This window comes from Watersipora subatra, chromosome 4 (assembly GCF_963576615.1).
Source record: "Watersipora subatra chromosome 4, tzWatSuba1.1, whole genome shotgun sequence".
NCBI classification, from domain to species: Eukaryota; Metazoa; Bryozoa; class Gymnolaemata; order Cheilostomatida; family Watersiporidae; genus Watersipora; species Watersipora subatra.
Genome location: NC_088711.1, coordinates 5,599,974 through 5,625,883, shown reverse-complemented (window position 1 = coordinate 5,625,883; position 25,910 = coordinate 5,599,974). Strand labels below are relative to the sequence as shown.

Here is a 25,910-nt window from a genome sequence, read left to right as displayed (position 1 = left end):
GGTTCATTTTCAAGCTCTTCAGCAGCTAGCAGTCTAGTAATCATTGTGAAACAAAATAAAACTGTTTGACAAGAGTGAAGCAGGAAATGAAAGCCACCAAAACAGACTCACTTATTAATAAGTGGAAAACAATTTTATCATTAATGCTATGTGTAAAGCATGATGGATAGATTCTGGTGAGTTCTAGCAGTTGGTTCCTTATATTATTCATCCTAGAAGCTACTTTGTTGGTGATGTACTGAAAAATTAGTTTGAGGTTTTTTGCTCATCACTGCGTCAGAAAATTTCGATGTAACCATTTCTAATCCTGATGCTTGCTACAAGTGAAAGGAGACGTTTTCAAGCAAAATATTAGTTGGGTTGTCTACCATTCAGTAGTCCGCAGCCAAAATGGGCTATGCAGTGTTACACGCACAGGTGATCTTACTATTGCAGCCAGAACATGTCGTTGCAAGTAGAGAGCTGTTCAGACAGATTCTGAGGAAGAGGTTATTGCATGGATTATTCTGCTGCAGTGTTCTAAATTCATTTGGTCACAGTTAAAGACATACCCTGCGGTACATTATGACCGACATTTTGCATACGCGTAGAAATGCATGAACGGTTATGGGACTAGAAATGTAAGCGAGTGATGTATTACCTATGGGGCAGACAATGGGTGTCCCACATGGTAATGCAGCAAGCTCAGTTGTTGTGGCAAAGAGCATAACTTTCGGTGGAATTCTGGGCATATTACACAGAAACTCAATGCATCCAAATTGAGTGTGGATCTTTGAGAATGACTGATGAATAGCAAGCGACATCAATGGTTGGAATGAGCGTAAAATAAATTAACCACCACTATGAATTGGGCCTCGATAAATCAGCATACAAAAGGAAATGGTAACACAGCAAGGAAGTTTTTCTTGAGTATATATAGCTTTATGTCATCGGATATTGAATCAGAGATTGACAGTTACGCAGCACAATGTCCAATTAAAATCATGCAACTGTAGGCCTACCTGGTTTATACAAAGTGCACATATATGAAAGGGGAGTCTAGAGCAAATGCGAAAAAAATTATCAAATTATAAAACCATATTTTTTGTTCACACATAGAAGAGGCAACTACAAGTCGTAACTGTCGTTAACATGAATACCATATTGATGTTGGAAATACAATTAAGAAGGCTTAATTTCAAATAACAAGCACAAACAATAAATATGATGGATATGCTAAATATAGCAAAGAGAAAATTTGGTGAAGTAGTGACATTGCAGTGTGATTGTATGGTATGTTGACACGGCATGTCCCACTTTGTCATGAGCTCAAAACACATAACTTCAAACATGCAGCAGGTTCTGTGCATTAATTTTCTCAGTGGGGCTTGCCCTGTACATACAGATAGGTAATCCATTTAAGCGGCCATTAAAATCTATTGTACACGCAGCAACTATTGGCTTGCATAGTTGAATGTCATGCAAATATAAAATGTGGTGAAATTTTTGTAATCGATTAGCTCGAGTTATAAAAGTGTAGAGATGATTAAAGGGCAGGTGGTACCATCTGGTTAACATAAATACCTAACTACGACCAGATAGATTTGCATACTACAAATTGTAATACTACAAGACTATAAAAACACACTATAAATAATGAGTATATCCACAAAGGTGATTTGTATACCATTTGATACGACTAAGAGGCTAAGAATTATAGTAGAATGTTGAGGTAAAATCTTGGACTTCTCCAAGGTACTTGGGTACTTATGCGAAGTACATAACATTGCATGACTCCGGGTGCACAGCTACAGCCCTGCTCAGCACTACTGGATTTCTCTCATCGCTGTTACCAGAGTGGTGACTTCCTTCGCCACTGCAAAAGGAGCACACGGATGCTTTTAAGCGATAGCAGCCACAAGTACTGCACATTGTTAGGTTGCTCTGGGCACTAGGTAGGCATGCCAGGGTGAATAGAATGAGATGTATATTTTGACCTCGGATTTGTCCAATGAAAATATAAAGGTGAGAATCATACAGGCTGTAATTAGTACCCAAAGTACTAAAGTATCTAAAGTACTAGTTACCCACTCAGATATAAAGCGATTAAATGTAGCACAAGCTTGAGTAATGTCATTAAATGGAGTGACAGAGATCTGCTAGCAGTAATCTTCACTCCCTTTGTTCACTACGCCATAAACTCCTGCGGGTGGAGTGTTCTTACAAACCCAAAAACCTTGACTAGTGTCTGATTAGACCTTGCAACACGGCACACTGAGAAAATACTGTGCACGCATGTGCTAAAAGAGGATGAAATATCGAGATTAATTTTAACAAGAACAAGTGAGTAACAGCAATAATAGTGGTCTGATAGTAAAATAGATCTATGTAAATGAATTAATATCAGACGCATCTATAAATGGTAGACTTTAATTTGTTAACATTTTATTCCAGGTGAGGCTGATTACCAATAAAGCAGTAATAGTTTATGTAGATACACGTAATCCTTTCAATGAATAGTTTTTCTCCGTAGGATTCTACACAATTGAGGTCTATATACCATAATGTTTCAACGCTTTACACGCAGAAGTGAAATCTCGTACGAACCCATTGCAGATCAACAATCAGTCACCCTTACCTATCGTGTTCCTTCTCTACAAGGTGGTACCTAGCCCGAAACGCGACAAGATGTGCGTAATAAGCTGGAGCAGGAATGGAGACACTCCGAGTGCACCTCACATATGTGTGACACATCTGATAGGTGAGAACTTGAAGTTCATCAGCAAGGAACTTGTTATCATCCCAGAGTACGTGATAGTGGGATGGCCGGCTTGTACCCTATTAGCAACAATAATACAGTAATGCAGGTGAAGATATGACAATCAATATTCCAGCCATGTCGAGTTGAGGATGATGGGTTGGCTAACATAAAACGATATCAGACCTAAGGAAGATTATAAATGCATAACCAATATATCAAGATTATGATGATAAATAGTACAACATTTATATATACAGTCAAACATGGATAACTCGAACTTCACGGGACCGAGCAAAAGTGTTCGAATTATCAGAGCGTTCAAGTTATCAGAGCACTGTCACAAGTCCATGTATTTACTTATTTATTAGTAGATACATGTACATATACAAACTATAATATAAATCAAAAGCACAAATGGCTTGTTTCAAATTAAATGCTTCTAATGTAAAGTTTAAAACGTTTTTATCAAAAAGTATAGAGATTTTTCTATCACTTGAGATTGGTTTGTTGTTTGAGGTGATGTTATTGCCAGGACGTTTTTTAGATTGGCATTGGCAAAACTTGATCGTTGTTGAAATGCTCAAAAGAAAAGACATCTTTTTCTTTTGAGCGTTTTACCCACGATCAATTTTGCCGACTTTTTTTGAAGTTTATGCAACTTCAAGAAAAAGTTACCAAAGAAAAATCTCTTACTTTACCTGGGATTCGTTAAGAGCAACACTCCGAGGCAGTTCAATTAAAAGTTTTACGAGGTTTAACGGTACATTGTATATCACTCACGCTTTTTGAATGGATACTTATTGAATGTACACACGTATTCTGTGTTTAGGTCAAACGATGAATAGTTTTTTTAGCTAAGACAACGTATACGTTTAATAAAAACAATTTTAAGACGTTTTAAACATTCAACATTCCGACGTTGATTCAACACGGAATCAACGTCGGAAAACTATTCGTCACGGGCTAACCGGGTCACGCACTCAAGGATTTTCGCCACGCACATACAAAACAACATGCTGTTTTTGTTTTGTATGAGCGTGGCGAATATCCTTGCGCGCGTGACCCGGCAAGCCCGTGCTATTAATTGTATAGCAGTATAAATCAAATTTGACCAAACCTTTAGAAAAGTCGTTGACAAAAATATTTTGCCGATGATGGTAATAACGAAGCCTATGAACTACGAAAAGTTGAAGTTTACTTCTATGGCTTGGAATAAAGTGATTTTCTAAAGCGATAACAACCGTTTCGGTAGCCGTTGGGCAAAAAAACAGTTCGAATTAACAGTGTTGAGTTCGAGTTATCTATAGCAATTTATCATTACGTGGGAACGGACCAAAGAAACTGTTCGAATTAACCATGTTTTCGAGCTATCCTTGGCCGAGTTATCCATGTTTGACTGTATATATATAAATCCAAGTGTTTGTCCATCGTCTGTCCAGTTATAGTAATCAAAATCTAGTAACAAAACATCTGTTTCACACTGGACTTCAACTCAAAACCACCAGTTCCGCAGACAATTGATCTAACCGCTGTACCTGTCCGCATGATCTGTCCGCGTCATACTATAGATTAACTGTGCACATACTTATGCAGCACTTGCAGAAATACTATTGGTCACTACTAGCACGCTTTAAGATCATGATTACGTGAGCGATCATTACGTGTAACGTAACTATTAGCATAATGTAACAAGCTGGCTTCAGACTGACGGACACGGCTCTTATTATAGTAAAGAGTTAGACTAGCTAAGTTAGTCAAATTCATTAGGTAAAGAAATTTTTAGTGCAAAAACTTTATAACTTTTCATATTAACCTTGCAATGCCGAGCATTGAGCTAGGAATATAATAACAGCGTGCTAATTTCACTTCCTTGATGCTGCATATTTGACAAAAATAAATCAATTATCTATCACAAAGTATTTTTCAAGTCTAAGAATAAGCAGAAGTTGTTTAATCGACGCATTAGCTTATAAAAATCCTCAAATGATGCAAAGTACTACTTCCGCTACAACTAACAGCTTACTCTGTACTAGTAAAATAAATGAATTTCAACTGCTCTTAAAATAAAATGCCCTTAAATTTCTCTCGGAGGTAAGTGTGGGTTCATATCATTAAAATCAGAGTACGTAATTTGTCTTATACCACCTGCAAATTTCTTATCTCGGTGCTGGCAGAAACATAAATTCTGCAGTAAAATTTCTATAATTGCTCTACTGTTGTTACTCTAAAGCTTGCTCCATAGAATAATAAGCACTCTTGGGGTCAAAAATAATGGTTATAGAATGAACATTCATATACATGTAGCAAACGCGCCTACTTGATAGGGATCCTACGTAGAGGACTCAATGCAATTTGATTGATGACGAGATCAGGTCAAACATAGCATCACATAGGGCTACACCAAAGAAAAAGAGTAGAAATCATCCTTAATGTGCCAATATCATATGCAGTCATATCTCGACATGCGAGTGCCGCCCCAACATACGAGAAAATCGAGATACATGTATGAGAAAATCAAGATACGTGCAGTATTTTTGAGCAAGTTTCTTCCTTGGGATACGAGTAATCTTTGAGATACGAGCCACTATATGGTCAAGTCCGTGAGAGGCTGTTTTAAATCGCTCAAACTTGACCCTCAAAATTGTTTAAAAATGTTTAAAAAGGTTGGCTAAAAGTTATAGTGAAGTCGCCGCAAAAAGCGCAAAACCGGAAACAGATAATAAAAAATTAAGACAACAAAATTGAAGTAAGTTTTGTAAAAGATTAAAACATAGCTTCCAGTATGTGTGTGCGTGTAGTACGCTACATTTATTTAAGTTAAACTCTAAGCTTTTGTTACGCGTCAAAAGACTTTAGACTACTGAACGCGTTGCTCTAAGTCTCCCTCAGACCGCCGCTATCACTAACTAACCGCTGTTAGCCACTACATCGAAGGTAAAAATTCACATTAGTATACATAGCAATGTTACGTTTTATTGCAGATTTAACAACTAAATAGGTACTTGCTGCTTTGTTAGCGTAGGTAGTGAAATACAGCAATTAAAAACAAGTCTTTTCCACTGTAACATCCTGTTTTATGTGTTTTTGTTTCGTAATATAGTAACAGATAAATTTGTATTTCGTTATTTTATATAAAAAACAGTGTCTTGGGATGAGGAGATTGACATATGAGCTCAGTCCCAGGACGCATTAAGCTCTTATGTTGAGGTATGACTGTATATATTATATAACATGCCGATATCATATATGTAGCACGGTATAAATTTGCCTCTGCGCCTTGTGTTGCCATAAACATAGCATTGACCATAATTCATTGGCCCACCTGAATGCCTTCGTGACTGCAGAGGAAGAAATCAAACTCAGTAGGATGAGTGATGCCAACATCAACCGTTGTACCAGCAGGTATGTTACCACTCTTGCCCGAGAGGTCCTTTTTGTCAGCACAGAAAAGTCTTGTATGATGCCTCTTCTGGACGACTATGAAAGTTATACCCGGCTGATAGCCCACCTCTAGCTTTACACACGCCTCTCTTATAGCTCTCAGCTCAAAGCTCAGGATCTGTTATGACAAACAAACTATTACTTATAACATACCATGATGTTAACATCAACACTGGTATGGCTTTATGGCAGTTGCGTAGCAACGAAAGGCCTGCAATTTGGATTTCTAGAGTCGCTTTGTTCTGGCAATGGTTTACATGATTGCCGTGCTTTGGCATTCTATCACGTGTTTACAGTATCACAATAGACAATTAGGGTTGCTTACTAAGGTTTCAGTAGCTGTTTTCAAGTTGTTTGCGGTTGCCATAGAACAATCATCGGTTATGTCGTAATTTTATTACAAAGCATCAATGTTTTTTAACAGCGGGAAATAATGCTCATAAAACATTGAAAATAATCAATTAGCAAATTAATCTGACATAATAACTAGCTTCTTCGCGATATTGTAATTGAACATGGGCTACAATATACCAAATGAAATTAAGCGATTTTTAAACTTGTATGCCAACAGTAAACACTGAGCATCTTTGCTAATCTCTCTAAATCACTACTGATATAATGAAAGCCCTAAAACAAAATCCAAAATAAGGAAAAGCAAACAAAAAAGTCTACCTGCAAACAAATGTTTACACCGATTAACATAAGCATGATAGATATCAGCGATGCATCCTGAATGTAACCATACACAGACGATAAGAGAAACAGCACAGGTATTGCCTAAAGATGGACCAATACAGTAAGAAACTAGCCTCAGCTGGGGGCTTACCTGACTAAACTGGCCCTCAGAGACACCGTCCCTGTAAAAGATTATCCTAGCAGGCTTGAAGGTGGTGGCTCTATAGAATGCTATGAGGAGGTCCTTGACCATGGTAGCCAGGTCTTCTATGTACTCTTGCCTGTGTTTCTGTACTCTAACAGTCGAGGAGTAACGTGAAGGATGGGCATCCATACTGGCCACAACCTGTCCAATCAATGAATCAGCTTATTAGATATGTATATCGGAAATAACACATCAATTGCGGATGAGTATTTGAATGTGATTCTGAGACATCTGGTGGGAGTGATGAGGTGGAAGCTAATTTCATATTTCAATCGAGTACTCACGGCAGCAATAGATGGCCGCTGTCTGTCACCAGCTGGTGGGTGAGTTACATCAGCACCAAAGAATATCACAGGCTCTCTACAAGCATGTAAGGTGGTTCAAAGCTTCATAGAAATATTGGAATCAAAATATCACAACAGATTTATTTTAACTGTACTTAAAAAAGGAACAAACCTAAAGATATTTGGTCGAACACTTGGGAGGAGAATGTTGTTGATGCCACCGAGTTTGACGTTGATCTTTAAGCATAGATTTGAAAGTGTCTGAGGAGATGTCTTGTTAACATTTCTAGCTTGCACGCACTGTGTAGCAAGCCCAAACATGATGTCTCCTACTCGCTTCACTTCAGCTGTAAAGGGAATAACAATAAATGGAACTGATGTGAAGCCACACGAGGCACTCGTACTTGCAACTGCATCAGGATGAACACGGTGGTTGGTATTATTCATTTGCTGGCATGTTTACACTAACGATACCCTTTCAGCAATTTGCTGATTTTGACCAATGCACTAAAACATGAAGTCATTGCTTAGTTGGTGTTCATCACTTATGCCTTTCCCACTAAACCGATATGCGTTTCTGAAATCTTAGAAACTCTATAATGCTACAAGTAAAATGTCACCATCCACAGCTACTAAGACCGTATGTCCAAGTCCCAATTATTCCCGTCTAATAATGAATATAAATGCACTCGCTAACATTTAAACTGTACCGTGATGATTAGCTGCCACGAAAATTTCATCACTCTGATTAGTCAAGGGTACATTTCTACCATGCCAAATCTTAGCGATGTCAATGGTTTTCAAAGACTCAACATTCATGATTCGATAACACCAACATTCATCCTAAGGTAATCAATCCAACATTTATGGCAAGACTATCTGAATGCCCGGCGTTGCCCGGATAATAAAAAAACGTATTTTTAACATATATTTACATTTTTTAACATATAACAACAGTTACTATTCAAACTTTCAAACTTCATATTATGAGTAAAGTGTTTTGTGCAGTTGAAATAAATTAAGAGAAAAAGTAACACAACTGTAAAGGTGTTTAAATGTAAATGTGAAATAATTAGCAGGTAATGGCTAAATAAAGTCTGTTCTGTGATGATTACATTGAAAAATCATTTGGTAGACAATTACATGATTTTTATTCGTTTCAGCATTGACATCGTAATGCGAAAATGTTGTATAGAGTGGTATAGAAACCCATAGTAATTATTTAATGCAAACACCTCCTGGTAAAAATCATCAAAAGTTTATATTTATCAACTTTAGTGTATTTAGTGGTTATGGTCTGCAAGAAAATGTTACATTACAATGTACTACCCGTAGTACGTACTGTATTGAGCTCTTACCTTCGAGACAGACATATAACATAAACGTTAAATTAAACTTAAATTAATTTAGTTAACTAAGCACACAGTTGAAGCTAAGTTCTACTATACTTTCGCTCTTACTACAACTTATAACAAATAGCGCTGAACTGAGAAAGCAAGTGAGCATCATATCTCTTTCCGGTGTTGTGAGAGAGAATACCATACCAACATTTTCATTATTTCATCTTAATGAGTACCCTAACTGCCAAACATTAATTTCGAGAGAAATTTTTGTTGATATCGTACGGCGGAGAAAAAATTTATCGTCGTATTTTTTGAAAAACATCTTATGAGGCGTCATAACCCGAGGGTGCAATGTGTTAATCAATAAGTTGGTGTGTGTAATCGTGAAAAGGATATACAGAATATGGTAAGAGCAACGGGTGTGATGAGAACAGGTTACATGCCCTTGACAGTAGGCATGCGATTTGAAAGTCGCGAGTTCAAATCCAGCGAGCAGGTGATCACTTCAACATTTATGCCAAGATAACTCCTCCAACACTGCATGATAAGATAACTCCTTCAACATTCATGATAAGATAACTTCTTCAACGATTATGATAAGATAACCACTTCAACATTTATGCCAAGATAACGCTTCCAACACTGCATGACAAGATAACTCCTCCAACATTCATGATAAGATAACTCCTCCAACATTCACGATAATATAACCACTTCAACATTTATGCCAAGATAACCACTTCAACATTTATGCCAAGATAACTCCTCCAACACTGCATGACAAGACAACTCCTCCAACACTGCATGACAAGATAGCTCCTCCAACATTCATGATAAGATAACTCCTCAAACATTCAAGATAAGCTAACCACTTCAAGATTTTGAGAAGCAAGTTTTCTTTTACTATTATTTGGTCCAAATGTCCATAAACTCTGTCTTTATGTCATGTTAAAGTACTTCCAAGAAGCATTTGAAGTCAACTTGCTCATTTTATCAAAGATTACGTAAAGTTTAAATTAAGTTAGCTAATTCTTTCATACTTTTGATTTCTCTTACATTTTTTTATTTTGCCTCCAGCTGCTTCACTTTCACTCACTGCTTTACAGTACTTTTAGTGCTTTCCTCATAATAATCACTAGATCACTCCAAAGGCTTTTTAAAGAACTGCTTGGAAGATGTCAATTGGTGCATTTCTATAATTCCAGCTTGAATTTTAAGGAAAAAAGCTACCCTTATTTTCATCACTCTTCCCACTCGTCTTCTTAAAACCCATGACTTTAGGAGTAAACAAAAATTTGAAAACTAAAGGTATTGAGAACTGTTGAATACCGTGTGAACATCATAGAACCACACAATACAAAGCACAACTCCGTACTAACCTTCATAACCAAAGCACGTCGATAAATATCAAGCATCGACTACTGGAAGTCACTTTGTGTGTCGAGTTTATACCTTATGTTGAAAAAATCACAGACTTAGGCTTCAACTAATGTTCCACTGTGATTGCAAATTTGAAACCAGCTAATTTAGCCTTTTTAGTTTACATTTTCACAACACTATAAATCTATTAATCAGCAATGTTATAAATGTTTTACATAAAGCTTTACAAAAAGGCAAATATTTGTAAAGGAAATTTTGTTTTATGTATAAATGAGAACAAAAAGAACTTGAAGATATTTAAATAAACGAACAACTCTCTATAGACTTGGTTCCTTCAGGCAAGGAAAGTGGAAAATAAGATGCAGTAGACGGGACTCCCGCTAAAACCAACAATTAAATTTGCGTTCACTGGTTCCTCATAGAATAGAGATTGTTGCCAGACTCGATCATGTTTCGAGGGCTGAGATCCCCTGATTAATTGCATTATTTGTCATGGCTGCATCATGGCTAGCTTGGAATAAAACAGTAATTTTTTATTACTATAATGATAGTTGCACTGAAATAATAAAGCGCTCGATATTACTTTGAATAGCAGAAATACAGCAGCATCCTAAACACACAATTGACTTTTGCAAAACAACAACAGCTAGCGATGCAGTTTGCTTTGCTGAGAACCCGACAGAGAGGGAGCGGGGGTGGGGGGCAGACTGGGGGAAGGTTAATTGTGAGAGTTGCTAGATTTATGAGAATAGTGAGGGTGATGTTTAAGGAAGTCGTTGACACATAATCTGACCATTACGGGAGTATGAAGTACACATACCGTAAACGGGTGTCTTGCCAGGCAGTACAACGCAGACAAGCTGCAGGCCCTGGTACGTGTTCTTCAGGTATCTGAACATTGGTTCCACTTGGTCCGGTCCAGTGGCGTACTTGCAGAAGCAAGGTTGGCCGACTATCGGCATTCCAGCATCGTTTGATATGTGCTGCAGCTGCGTTGTAAAGTTTCTATAAAGGAAGTGAGAATGTAAGAGAATAACTCTCTACGCCCAAATTCAAATCTTTGAAATTTAACAGCATCAGCTGATGCACTTATGACAATACGTGACAATACGGTTGGTGTTGGCTACACATTAAAGGACAAGCAATGAGGTAGAGAGAACCTCTTACAGCAAATGAGAGAAGAAACAATGGATCAGCATGGAGAGATGAGAATATTATTTATAACTGAGTCCGCTGATGCTAGTCTCAGTTCCATGTCTATACCTATGTCTTTGTATATACAGTCGTCAAATAATTTTAAAGTTATCCAGTGTGAGTGGTGAACATCCTCAAAAAGTCAAAGCAAACTGACCAGACATCATCCACACTGATACCTACCTGAGTGCATCCTCCCTGACACCTCGCTGAGGAGCGAAGCAAGCTATAGCCCACACTCTAATCTCAATTCCAGCAAAGAACTGTTTGCCTCTCATGTCCCACACACCACGACTAGGAACCGCCTGGGCCTTAGTCTGAAATGTCAAAATGGAATTAAACACAGTCATACTTCTACATGAGTGCCGCAACATGCGAAAAACTTGAGATATGAGCTGACTTTCTAGCGAGTTTCTTCCTTCAGATACGAGTAATCTTTGAGATACGAGCCGGTTCTCAATGGCCACTACATTATATGGCCACTACACTATATGGCCACTACACTATATGGCCACTACACTATATGGCCACCACACTATATGGCCACTACACTATATGGCCACTACACTATATGGCCACTACACTATATGGCCACTACACTATATGGCCACTACACTATATGGCCACTACACTATATGGCCACTACACTATATGGCCACTACACTATATGGCCACTACACTATATGGCCACTACACTATATGGCCACTACACTATATGGCCACTACACTATATGGCCACTACACTATATGGCCACTACACTATATGGCCAAGTATGCCAGAGGATGCTTTCAAGAACAGCATCGCTCGGTCTTTATCGTCAATTCGGTTTGAAAAAAGTTTCTAAAATGTTAGCTAAAAGTTATAGTGAATGCGAGGCAAAAAGCGCATAACCGGAAACAGATGCTAAAAAATATGACGACTAAAATATAGCGAGTTACGTAAATATCAAAACTTATCTTCAAGTGTGTGTCGAGTAAGCTAAAGTCATTTACGTTAAAATCAGTTCCTAGTACATAGGGTCACACAAGCTTAGTGTACCGAACGTGTTGCTCTGAAGTCTCTCAGACTGCCCCGTTATCCACCAAATCTGTCTCGAAGGTAACAACTCCATTCGGCGGTGTACATAGTGATGTTACATTTCAGTGCAGAGCACAACAATTAAATGGGTATTTCTTACTTTGTTAATGTAGGTACTGAATTCTAACAATTAAAAACACGTTTTCCACCGTAATATCCTCTTTCATGGTTTTTCATAACATGGTAACGGATTAATTTGTACTTAGCTATTTTATATAAGAAGTAGTGCATTGAGATGAGTAAATTGACATACGGGCTCAGTCCTAGAATGCATTAAGGTCGTATGACGAGGTATGACTGTACATATTAAAATCTCTAAACTATAACCATCAGGAAAACCAATGAGGTCGAGTGACTTACCCAACCACCATAGAGAATCTTAGGGGGATTCAGCACACGCCCCTGAACATCTGTCATCTGTGTGTTAACGGCTATACCAAACTGTTGCAAGTAACTATCCCGATTGAAGTTGGCTTTGCGGACCTAATAAAGTAGTATGTGCATTTACGCCAGTCAGAGAGGAAACTTAATTTTGCATAAACTAAGCGACTCATATCATTTTAAGTTTTAGGCAGTTCAAAAAGATATCTACACTCAATTACAGAATATCTACAGTCAATTACAGGATATATACAGTCAATTACAGGATATCTACAGTCAATTACAGGATATCTACACTCAATTACAGAATATCTACAGTCAATTACAGGATATCTACACTCAATTACTGGATATCTACACTTAATTACTGGATATCTACACTTAATTACAGGATATCTATAGTCAATTACAGGATATATACAGTCAATTACAGGATATTTACAGTCAATTACAGGATATCTACACCTAATTACAGGATATCTAGTCAATTACAGGATATCTATAGTCAATTACAGGATATCTACACTCAATTACAGGATATCTATAGTCAATTACAGGATATCTACACCTAATTACAGGATATCTAGTCAATTACAGGATATCTATAGTCAATTACAGGATATCTACACTCAATTACAGGATATCTATAGTCAATTACAGGATATCGATAGTCAATACAGGATATCTACACTCGATCCCTGCAACTATGTTTCACTCATATTCAGCATTTCTTTAATGAGAAAATGAAGTCATAAATCAAAGGTTTTATTATAAAATTCTATCTTCTGTTAGTCTACACACTAACAATAGACAGCTATAGGCGGTTCGTCAGAGAAACTGAAAATCATGATGGGCGGTTTCACACATATAGTAAAAACTAATTTTGTTTACTTGAAACCCATGCCACTGTTTTGGGTAATGGACGGCAATGATAATGAATACCAACCTCATCTAAATCAATGTCAATAACGATTAGACAAATTAGTAGGTGTTTATCAGTGCTACATTGCTAATTACCGCCACAAATTCAATTTCAGTTCTTACCAACATTCATGAAGTAGACGTGTGTTTCTATCGAGGAAAAACCTTGCAGATAGTTGCTAAGGGAGAATAGTTGGTAGTACTAGCTAAGTAGATAGTATTGAGATGAGTATGGTATGACACAGATAATCAAGGCGGTATAAACAGCACCAGCATAGGCTTCTTGAGACAGTTTAATATTATGTGACCTTGACCTTGTAAATTTTGACGGTGGAGGGGCTTTTATGTAGCATTTAAGAAACTTCAAGCATGAATTCCACAAAAACGCAATATTAATGTCTAGGTTGCTAGATTTATATGAAAACAGGTGATACATTATGAAAATAATTAGACCGAATGCGAGATTAAAACTATATGATGAAAGAGTCAGCAGCAAACTAGAAAGCTGTCAACTAATGTACACCACATGTTATAATATTCCATAGCATGCTTCAACAATAAAAGTCTTACTAGGTTGTTGATTTCACGCTCTCTGTCTGGAGCTGAACGAGCCGTAGCCTTTATCATGGTGGAAGTTTGCTGGTCGGTCAGCTTCTTTATACATCGCTGTCCTCCCACAATGCAACACACCTGTTGTAGCAAAACCCATACTAATATGACTGGATGCTACCATCTACTTGAGGATAATGGCCGCCATAGCTCAGCGAGACAGAGTATTGTCCATAGTTTATAACAGTGCTCATAAACTGGCAAAACTATCGAAACCTTGTAGAGGGCAATATACAATAGGAACAAACCTCGAGCGGCAGATACGTATGCTTCTGTTCCTGTCCAACCTGGAGACAAGGTAAATGGGGGAAATGCAGCCTCATGTTATATCTCTCTTGGAAGTACTTGTAGACTGTACACTCCACAGTCTGACCAGTGTCGAGTTGCAATGGGAAACTGCAACAGATTCAATACAGAAAATAAAAAACTTGAGGCCAAAAGGTAGAGAGACGCATTTTCATTAAAATATTTTCAGTTAGGTAGCGCATAGTCAGTTGCCTTGTAATTGAAAAAAGCCCCACTTTAAATGATATGGCATAGTGTCTGTTATATATAACATTAATTATTAATATTATGTTAAAAATGCTTAGTTTCAAGTTAGTTTCAAACTTTACAATAAACTAGTAACATTCATGTGTAGATTAGGTGAAGATAAACTATGAACATACAACTGGCCAACACCTAGTCAGTGCTAGATCTCATCAGAGTATACAATTGAGTATTTTTATTTAGTTTTTATACGAAAGAGATTTTTGGTAGTCGACCAAATTGAACAAATTGCAGTTTTTGAAGGAATTATGGTTGACTACCGATGCATCACAGTACTCCGCTTTGGAGACTTGTTTGGTATTTTACATTACAATCATTTTTAATGTAACCTTAAATGAATTTTCAACTACATGTTGATAACTTAAAACTGCAATGCAACATTCCATTAAGGCAAGCAAGCATTTCTCCAGAGATAAAAAGGCCACAGAATTGTCTCCGAAGCAGAGGTCAAATCGAGGCTACTTACGACTGTGATTGAGCAGGACGTCTGGTGACATTGCAAACTCTGTATTTGCGTCTCATGGCACCAGCATGAGTTATCTCCACCTTTAGTCCTCTGATCTCCTTTGTGAACTTGACTCTCTGCGAGTCTGTGAGAGGCCGTTTTTGTTCATTCATATCCCTGATATCAAGCACCTGATATCAAAAAGGATACACAATTTAGAGAAAGAAGGAAAAATGCATGGGTTTGAAATTATGAGTATGGACATCACTAAATATATTGATACCAAAAAGCCAATATCTTTTCAATTTATAATGAAAACCCTAAGTGAGCTTCATTGATGAGTATTGAAGGCGTAATGTTGTATACATAAACAAATAAGACACGTGACGAGCTGTTGAAGACGCACCTCCATCATAAACTCCACAACTTGCTGGGCCTTATAAAAAGCTGTTGCTGACACATCTATATTAAGCATCATCTTCCAGTGTGATGGACGAACGCTTTGATGGAAACCAAACCAGACCTCCCTTCCACCACCCAGAGGGTGCTCATAATTGTCAGGAGGCTGGAAGAAGGACCGTCCAACTGGAGTGTAGCTGTAACAATGAGTGATAAATGGAGCAAAATGAAAATGATGAGTTGTGAAATAGGAAGTAATACATCGCAACTGTAACTAACATCTCAAAACTGAACAAACAGAAAACCTGCCAAGTTTCATTGAAGATATTCGCTACGTGCTCGAATAAAACATTGGATAACAGGAAAATCCTCAAAAGTAGCAAACTCATTGGCATAGATAAAATTGACTTGAGGGTAAAGCCGTTTTTGGCAGGATTGTGACGCGCGGGACATTTGAACGCTTCCTCGCATACCTCTCAGCTCAGATGCAAAATTCTGGTGTCATTCATACTGTTTTAGAAAGTACTTGACATCAACCACCACTGAATGAGATTTCATCCTTGTCATGAAATGTGTTAACAAATTATGAATCATTGAAGCTGATGTGACGCGCGGGACCATAATTTGACATGAAAAACTACTCTTTGATCAATTGGAAAAATCTTCTGAATTTTTGAACTCATAACATTATTATTTGACGAGCGCAAAGCTCTTTTGTCCTTCTGCTAGGAATACATACCATTTTGTTTCCAGGCCCAAGTTTAATCACTCGGTGAGGTTTGAAAGAAGACAACCACCTGTGACGCGCGGGACTGTGACGCGCAGGACAAAAATAACATCATGAAAAATTAAACATTTTTCTATGTTTTGTAGTTGTTAGACCACAAATTGCCATGAGTTGTAATTGTAACAGTGAATATATTTGTATTAAACCCACTAGTAATTAATATTTTTATAATTTGCATTTATTTTATTTAAACATAAAACATATATAACCTAAAGATAGTCAGACTTTCATGCAGTAAACCATTTTTTTTAAAATCAGCATGATTCATTTTCCATTTTACACAGTTCTTTTCAGTAGCTGGTGGAGAGTAGTAGGCATTTCCAAAGAACAGACACTAGCCTGCCGCAGTCCTAGTAGAGCTAAATCCGCATTTTCGCAGTATTTGCAAGCACAGACAATTTGACCATACATGTCTAGAAACTGGCTTGCAATTTACTGGGCGCAACTCTTTTTACTAAGGCCAACCTTGATATCTGGATATTCCTCCTTGAAAATCTCAAAGATGTCACTTAACGTGTAGTTCAGTGTTTCCGAAGTTTTCATCGCTTACCAGTCTTGTCTTTTACACTGATGGTATCCTTCTGGCTTGGCATTTCTCGACTGATCTTACTGTCCCGGTAGAAATAAGTTATCTTCTCCACTGTTGATTCAAGTAGCTTGTTCCGTGGCTGAAAATTCATTCGCGCTTTTGGTTTAGGCAGACAAACTGCTTGAAGGACAGTATCCTGTTTGGTCGGGCTCATCATGGACAGCTATTTACCAATCAAAAGAGCTTTTCTCCATGGAAAGTGTGGCAATGCTGTCTGTAGCTTTTTTCTCGCTCCTCATTCAGACAGTCAGCTTAAAAATATGGAAGAGGTGCTTGTTCCTGGTGTTGAATTAGCTTCTGCTTCTTTAGCGCGATATTTGGCCTTTCTCTCTTTCATTAGCACGCTTTGCTTCTAAATCTGATGGAGCCATGCGAAATCTCTTTCTCTCCCTGTGCTATCTACACCTATAAAATCATAAAACTGTACACTAATATTCATTACAGATTAAACCATATTATGTACATATCATATACATGTATATGGCATGAAACCTGTTGAATGTTTACTCAAATTCGTGATTCACCTTACATCATCAAACCACAAGTAGTGTGATTGATAAAAAATGTTGTACGTACTTGTGTATACTTGCTCAGAAATGTATAATAGGCATTAAATATATTTTACCTTTCATTCTCTAGTTTCCTGAATGCTTTAAATCCATGTTGTGCTATGAAAATTTCTCTACTCCTACGCTTACGATCCATCGAATTAGGCATATTGCAAACAAATGACATCTAACATAACGTCAAGTATGGCATGAGGCTGAGCGTTATGTTGAGTGTGGTGTTATTCTGTCAGCCTTGCCTGACAGGGAGGATGGCATGTTTAGTATGGTGTCATTTTGGCAGTATTACCATACCGACAGGAAGTGTAGCATGATGTTAACAGCAGTTTGGCAGTCATTAGAACACATGCCAGTTTGAAAGTGTGAAAAAAGCAAACGTACTCTCTCTGAAAAATTCTTAGTGTTTATGAGGGAAACCTACTTTCTCTACTGACTGAAAATTCAATGCATGAGTGAAAAGTAATTTTTGTAACCATACTTTACAAATAGACATTTGGTTCAAGGATTACCTCGTGATTTGCATGCTAGGTGTGTGTGTGTGTATCAAAAGAGTAATCTTGACAAGCTCCATATTTTGAGTTACAAAACTTCATAAAATAATTCTAATTCATTATTTTTCTCAAAGAAACTGGCTTTTAAGACTTGGAATATCCAGCATTACTTTCACATACCAGAGTATCAAAGAGAACTCCCAAACAAAGGCAGACATCACCATATTATTAAAAATGTCCCGCGCGTCACAAATACTTCCATGTACCTATAAAACTATAACTTGCAGTATTTTCAGCAAATTGGCGCGTTTGGCTAAGCTATAGCAGCCCAAAATCGCATTATAGATGATAATTTTTTATCTCAGATAGCTTTGAAAGAACAGGCTGCAACTAAATGCACTTAAATTGTGACGCGCGGGACAAACTACTTTTTGCTTGCCTAAATGGTAAGGAAAAATTTGAATTTGCTAGGAAGAAAAACCTGGGCTATAAAATCCACTATAGTATTGATTATAAAATGGAAGAAAAATTTATTTCAGAATGAATTGCAAAGTTTGAGAGGATATGATCAATTGTCCCGCGCGTCACACACCATACAGTAAAAACCTACTTGCATGCCCAATATCTTCATAAGAGAAGATTTCATTATGAAAACTTTTGTGTTTCCACATGTCTGAACATGTTTACTTGCCAATTAACTAAAAATTATGGTTGCTAAAGGCAGAAAAAAAATTGCCTTTGTGTGTGACACCATGCTTGGCCTTGCCCTTGAACATCATAAATTTTACCTGACTGATTATGAGATAAGAGTACTTCCAGTCATGTAGATGATAATATTATAATTATTAACCAGATGATGTACGCAGTTTTACTAAAATTTTTAAAAGTTTTACTTACGTCATGCTAGGCAAATGTCGCATAACTACATCCAAGGCCTGTATAGCATCAAACGGAATGTCACCGGTTCTCCCTTCCAAAGCCTCCTCCAAGGCCAGCATGCTCACTTGTGAGACCCATTTTATAGAAACCTTGAACACCCGTTCTCTCCCCTCTCCTGGCAGCTGCACTTCCAGTTCAACCCTGTCTCGTCCAATAGGTAGCGGCTCTCTACTGTACATGTTTTTTCTGCCGTCAAATACGGGGCGTTGCCCAGCAAATATTCTCTGTGAGTAACTTTCCACCATTGTCTCAACAATGTCTCTAAAAGTATATGAAATAGAGCTTCACAAACTGCTCACTGTAACAACCAATTATGATTATGAAATCCATGCAAAACATCTAATTCGAAGCAGTTCCTACCTGTTGACCCTGCGAGGGCACTTGTCTGGTGAAATGGAAACATCATAGTGATGAATAGAACCTCTCGGCATCCTTACTTGAAAATGATTGGCACGCAACAGTATAGGTCGACCATCACTACCATGATTAGGTCGAGCGGGACACTTGAATTCTACCAGTGGAGGTGAGTTAGTGTTTGGTGTTGGAGGCGTTGTGGATGTTGGAGCGTTGTTTGCCATACTGCTTGATACGGAGTTGGTTATAAAAGGAGGCAACGCTAAAATGAATAACATTCCAACACATTGATGACACCTGGAGACGATACCTGGAGACAATACCTGGAGAAAATACCTGGAGACAATATCTGAAGAAAATACCTAGAAACAAAACCTAGAGACAACACCTAGAGACAACACCTAGAGACAACATCTGGAGACAACATCTGGAGACAACATCTGGAGACAATATCTGGAGACAACATCTGGAGACAATATCTGGAGACAATATCTGGAGACAATATCTAATGACAATATCTGGAGACAATATCTAATGACAACATCTGGAGACAACATCTGGAGACAATATCTGGAGACAATATCTAATGACAACATCTGGAGACAACATCTGGAGACAACATCTGGAGACAACATCTGGAGACAACATCTGGAGACAACATCTGGAGACAATATCTGGAGACAATATCTAAAAACAATATCTAAAGACAATATCTAAAGACAATATCTGGAGTTGTTACTGTTGCACCATCTCCTAAACCTTCCAGGCACTTTCAGATTCTCTACTCGTATCACAGAGAGTTACACTTAAAAAATTTATCGTTATTTAAAAGAAGTACCCAATGAACATTCCTTGAGAGGTATGCATATTCTTAAACCTGGAGTAGGCCTCTTCATGCTAATTTCGATGCAGAAATTGCTCCATAAATTAGAAAGATAAATCACAGATGAATCTTTTAAAAACATTTTTAGTAGTCACCAAACACATCCGCACATTACTGTCTACAAGGTTCTCAGCCCACAATTTTTAATAATGCAACGAGAGGCGTGGGTTTACTCCCTGCCAATGAGACTTTAACAAACTCGGTCACTATGCACTTTGACCGCTACAAAAAATGAGTCCTAACACAGTATTCATTTTGTGTTAGGGGTACATGATTGATGTCTGAATACCATTTGTAAAATACCAATAACATACATCTACGCGCAGGAAAGCCAAGAGCACCCATGCACAAGTTGTATTTGATTACAATTATAGAAAACTACTTACATGATTGACTATGAGGGCAAAGACCTAATGCAGAACCAAAAGCACCAGCCGGATTCGAGTCAAACAGAATACCTATTAACAAAAAACAACAATAAAAAGCATGTGTTATATGTTATACTGTTGTATGCGTAGGATATACACATACCACAACTAATATATATATTGTCATGTCTTAATTGCCCATATACCAATTTTGCATAAATGTAACATAACCGTTCAAAGAGAAAATGTACAAGTTCCAAATATAAATTCACATCATAGCAATACAGCATAATTTGAGCATGCCGTAGCATTAGCCTACAGCGCGTCAGCACCAACACAAGGATTTGGTTGGTAGCCAAAATTTAATATCCGGTGATACTCCCTGGTGGTTTCTGCTCCATCTATGAGAGAAACAATTGTAAAGTCATATTATCAAGTTGCTGCACTTGATGGCACTGGGATGGCACACACTCTAGAAATTAAAGCTTTTGATCTGCGCATTTTTCTAAAAAGGGCTTGTAAAAAATTTAGAGAAGATCCTCAACAACAGGAAACACCAAATTCTCTTAAAACAAATATCAATGCTTTCCAGAATAAATGCTAAGACAATTAAGACATTAAAAAGCATCGATATTCTATCTAATTTTAATATACAAACCCTATAGATGTTCATTTCAGGATGAATATACTGGAAAACCTCTACTTGAGCGCCACTTTTATTTGAGCGCCACCTCTATTTTAATGCCACCTCTAATAGAACGCCATCTCTAACAAAATGCCACTATAAGAGAAGGGTCGAAAAATACAGTGCCATCTTTTTATTAAACGCCACCTCTAATAGACCGCCGCTTTGACATTTATCGTGCTTGATCTTTATTAATCCGGAAGCGATTAATATTAATAGGAAGCAATCAAGTAAATTTAAATAGTAGTAGTCAGTTTTTCACAAAATGATACTAATAATGACTTGATTACATCAATAACAATGAATTTTTTTACATTGTTGTTGAGGTTGCCATGGTTTTATCATTTTAATGACCGTGTGCCTGAGAAGATCGATCGTTACAATCATCAGAACTACATGCTGATTCGAAGTTACTAAGGTCTAAATCCGACCCATTGTCTTCAGCTTCGTCCATAAGGTAGTTTACAACCTGATCTGAAAACTTTAAAACATTTAGATGATCGATGAGAATACTTTTCAGAAACAGCGTAAGAAGTAATAGTAGCCATTGTTACGGCATGTCAATGTTCTTTTTCTAGCTCCAAAGTTTTTCAGCCTTTTTCCTCAAAACTTTGAAAGCAACATTATCGAAATAAGTAATAATTGTATTAGTCTAATAAGTTTTACTCAAAGAGTCCCTTGTCTAACTCGGTCTGATACTTTGGCGTATATATAAAACTGTTTACTATGATACTGATGCCGACAGCATTAATGTCGCTCTACCAGAGGAAGAGTGCAAATATAGGCGACATGATTATCGCTTCGCACATAAAAAGCTATATCTATCTTTCACAAATTCTGACCAGTTAGTCAGAAAATTAAGGTCCACCTCTATTTGCATGTCACCTATAATAGAACGCCACTATCTATCGTTTTTTTGACGTCATCACCCTGTTTGCACATGCGCTCATCCACAAAAACCCGCCATCTTTGTAGAAAACGATCGTCATTCTCTTGATTATTAGTGTTTTTCGGTGTTGTTTTGATACTAAAATAAAAAATTAGCAAACGAAAGCATTGTTTGCAATAATTAATTGCAGAAGCTTCGTGTTTTCAACGATAAAGGTTGTCCATAAAGATGGCGAGATTGTCCATAGAATGACGTCACAAAAAAACGAATGATTGAGAAAGGGTTGAAAAATACCGAGCCATGGCCCTTAAAGCACATCAATTACATAAGTACTGTTTCAGCTTATTCAGGTTCTTCAATATCTTGGCTTTCAAATGAGCCACTGTTTGACATGGTGAGACAGACATTGGTTGGTGCTTATAGGATTTCTCCAGAGCTCTACCGCAGAAACCTTCAATGGTATAGGATCGAAAATTGTGATGTCACAATGTTCATATTCGGTGTTGTGTGCTCTTACCGCTTATTTTATTGCTTACCGCTTATATTTATCAACTACGATAATGACGCTAATGGCAGGCGAATATAGGACAACTCCAGAGAACCAATGAAGATGACAAAGGAATCAGTGTCATTAGCTCTCCATGTACAAATTATTTTTATGATAAATAACTCAGATTCCAAGCACCATACTATGTTTTCCCGATGATATTATGCACTAGCCCTCTCTTTTTATCGTGATGTTGAGGGGCACGACTAATTAATTTCAAGCATTGCGTGATCTCGCAAAAGTGCAATTGACATATAGTCCTATGGCCACGCCACCGCAGGTCACAATTTAATCGATGTAATTTCATTACCTTTATCAACGACAGTATAATTATTGAAGCATAATTAATTAACCAAGAACATGTGTTTGTATTGGCCGGGGTTAGCGCGATACCCGGGCATTGTTGATTATCTAGAATCATAGTTTATTATTAGCACTCTCTGGGTTTAACAGCACCGATTGTCACAGAAAAGCGCAGCCTCAATGGCAGCGAAAGGGATCGATGACCTAAGGCTAAATAATAATTATGACATCACATTTTGGGAACCAAAATGTGATGTCATAATTATTATGACAACCAAGTGTTTTTTTATTGCAGGACGTACTTTTGAAACCCTGTTTTTCATAGTTCTATTATTCTTTGTGTATTGAATATAGGCTCATTCGAAAGCCAAGACTCAGATGTATTGAAATATATGATAAAAAAATTATGTAATTTATGTGCTTTAAATAAAGGTTTTACAGTATATCCATTCCAGGATAGATCAACAGGTTCATTTGAGAGAAATTACCTTTTCCGATGCCCTCTCTATACCATTTACAACAGATTGTGTACCGCTAACAACTTTACTAAGTCATTAACACTACTGCTGGGTATGGTTCTGCAATTTTATTTATCTTATCACAAAGATGTCTAGTGCTGTTGCCAGCAAAGTGAAGCATTGCTAGCACCAAGTCTGGTAAGTCAAGATCCAACCAACAGAAATAAACTGAAAATGTACACCTACACTGTTCTGCCTTTCTAATTTCAACATAACTTCAACTTATATTCCATGCAGCAATAAAGCTGTTTTCTTATGTCAATGCAGTGTGAAATACTACACTTGCCACGCTAGTGCAGTGAGTTTTTACTTTCATGCTCATGTCTCATTCTGATGAGATACTGTACAGTGTACACTAGACAATTATATATAGCATACACAAAAAAGAATAACTTGCATTGCTCTCCATCACAAACTAGTTTAGAATTTATGTTACAAGAAGAAACATAGACATGATGTCCATGTTCAAACCACTGGCAATAAATTTTAAAACAGTAAACCACTAGGAAGTAGTTATATAACAATTTTATTGTTCATTTCCATGAAGGACCAATACTCTATGAGTCTAGGTGAAAGGTTGCACTTGTTAACATTTATGTCAGTGTTTTTTTTAGATTCACATTAGTTAGTTGAAATATCTTCAACAATACAGCATATTGGCTTTGAGACAATTTCTAAATATTGTGTGGGACCCAACTGGACAAGAAATTTCAAGCTATCGACTGTGCAAAATGAAAATCTTTTCATGCTTATGTTGGTATACAAAGCGTCTCCACTACAAGCCGATTTTGTGGTTAAATTGGCGAAACTGTTATGATGAGTGAAAACCAACTAACCTGATATTGGTGAAAACAGCCTAAACTACAAAATTTATATGACGATACACAGATAACACACTTTTAAGGTTCACTACTTAAATTTAAATCTCTAAGACATGAATGATGAATTGAAACCAACTGATGCTCTACTTTTATTAAGCAAAAAGGTGATCAATATCTTTACAATGTGATGTTAATCAAGCAGCATAAGCATACTTGAACTATAATAATGTGACTATTAAATGTGCACATGGCAAATTTTCAACAGCTTCTTTGACTCGAGTAGTGCATCAAAAATAACTCGACTGTTAACTCAAAGAAGGTGTCCATGAAGTAAAGGGTAAATGATTTAGGATGAGTTAAACATCATCCCGAATCATTCACCCATTCTCTAACACTTCGACACCTCATTAATCACCCTAAATACAGCCATGTAAAAGATCCTCTAAAATGTACTGGCTGTTTTCCCCGGGAATCGAACAAATGTCAATAGCCCCTAAATGCATTTCTGAGAATATATGACAAGAAGCACATGACTCGATGACACTGAAAAGAATAAACTGAAAATAATCTGTAACTGAAAATAGCTTACTAACTTATATCTATGTACATTATCTCTGTATGAGCTGTTATTATGTTTTGTTTCTTGTCACAATTGACAGATACTCATTTGTATTACAGGTAGTAAATCTCTCACTACAGATGACAGATGGTAGGTTGTTGACATAATAGCTTTTTTATTTGAGGAAGAAATTATTTTTTCCAGTTCATAAAAATTCGTAGGTTTTTTATTCTAAGCTATTCTAGAATCTACTATGTAATGTAGTCTACCAAACATTCAATTAATTTAGGTTAAAGTTAATAAGCTTTTTAAAAGCGTATTTCAAGATGCTTTGAATCGATTAAAAAAACGTTGAAGCAATTCAAAAACGCCTCAACCATGGTTTAACGCGTCAGATAACCCTCTGTACTTCGCATCCATACCTGCCAACTCTCACGCATTGGGCGTGAGACTCACGCAATCACCCAAAAGAAAAAATGAAAATGCGTGAGATTTTGGCACCAATTTTATATATACTACCATTGATACATCAATTGCCCCAAAACCAAATCTCAAGCATTGCCCCACTCTTGGGTTGGCAAGCTTGTTCGCATCTATTGAAGCAGCGTACCTGTTACTGGGAGCATTATAGTGCCATGATTCCTCAAATTAGTGCTGCTAGTGATAAACACTGAAGTGTAAACACCACAAACACCTTCAAATATTTCTAACTCATTTTAAAACTTCGTATAGACAAGACAAAGAATTTGTAGTTTACAATATAACATGGCGTCAAAAGCGTTCGATGTTGGTGCCTGAGTAATCTTGCATTATGTCCCATATATGGTAAACTCCTCCTATTTAGTAGCCTGCGCTTTTAGGTAAGTAATGAACTAACTATGTGATATCATAATAGTCGTTTACCTAGATTTTAGACTAGCAAAAGCCAAATTCTTAAAGTGAACAAAATGGATCCTTTAAAGCGTCG

General features: G+C 37.2%; 1 protein-coding gene across 1 annotated transcript; it reads right to left on the bottom strand.

Annotated features, from left to right (window-relative positions):
• Window positions 1-911: 911 nt before the first annotated feature.
• LOC137394449 (protein argonaute-2-like) lies at window positions 912-25,721 on the bottom strand. Its single transcript, XM_068081170.1, has 17 exons — window positions 25,554-25,721; window positions 20,640-20,711; window positions 19,377-19,632; window positions 18,975-19,277; window positions 15,652-15,841; window positions 15,267-15,436; window positions 14,500-14,647; window positions 14,213-14,332; window positions 12,701-12,823; window positions 11,446-11,579; window positions 10,889-11,073; window positions 7,518-7,692; window positions 7,346-7,421; window positions 7,008-7,202; window positions 6,063-6,299; window positions 2,618-2,817; window positions 912-1,855 (listed from the first exon to the last, which is right to left on the bottom strand). The coding sequence occupies exons 1-17, from the start codon at window positions 25,567-25,569 to the stop codon at window positions 1,747-1,749; spliced, it is 2,709 nt and encodes a 902-aa protein (XP_067937271.1). The 5' UTR covers window positions 25,570-25,721; the 3' UTR covers window positions 912-1,746.
• Between the last annotated feature and the right edge of the window lie 189 nt (window positions 25,722-25,910).

Coding starts and splice junctions, on each gene's coding strand:
- LOC137394449 (XM_068081170.1), bottom strand. Junction 15,437..15,651: donor TTGTGGAGTTTATGATGGAG/GTGCGTCTTCAA, acceptor TTTTGATATCAG/GTGCTTGATATCAGGGATAT. Junction 12,824..14,212: donor AGCGTGAAATCAACAACCTA/GTAAGACTTTTA, acceptor CTACTTTATTAG/GTCCGCAAAGCCAACTTCAA.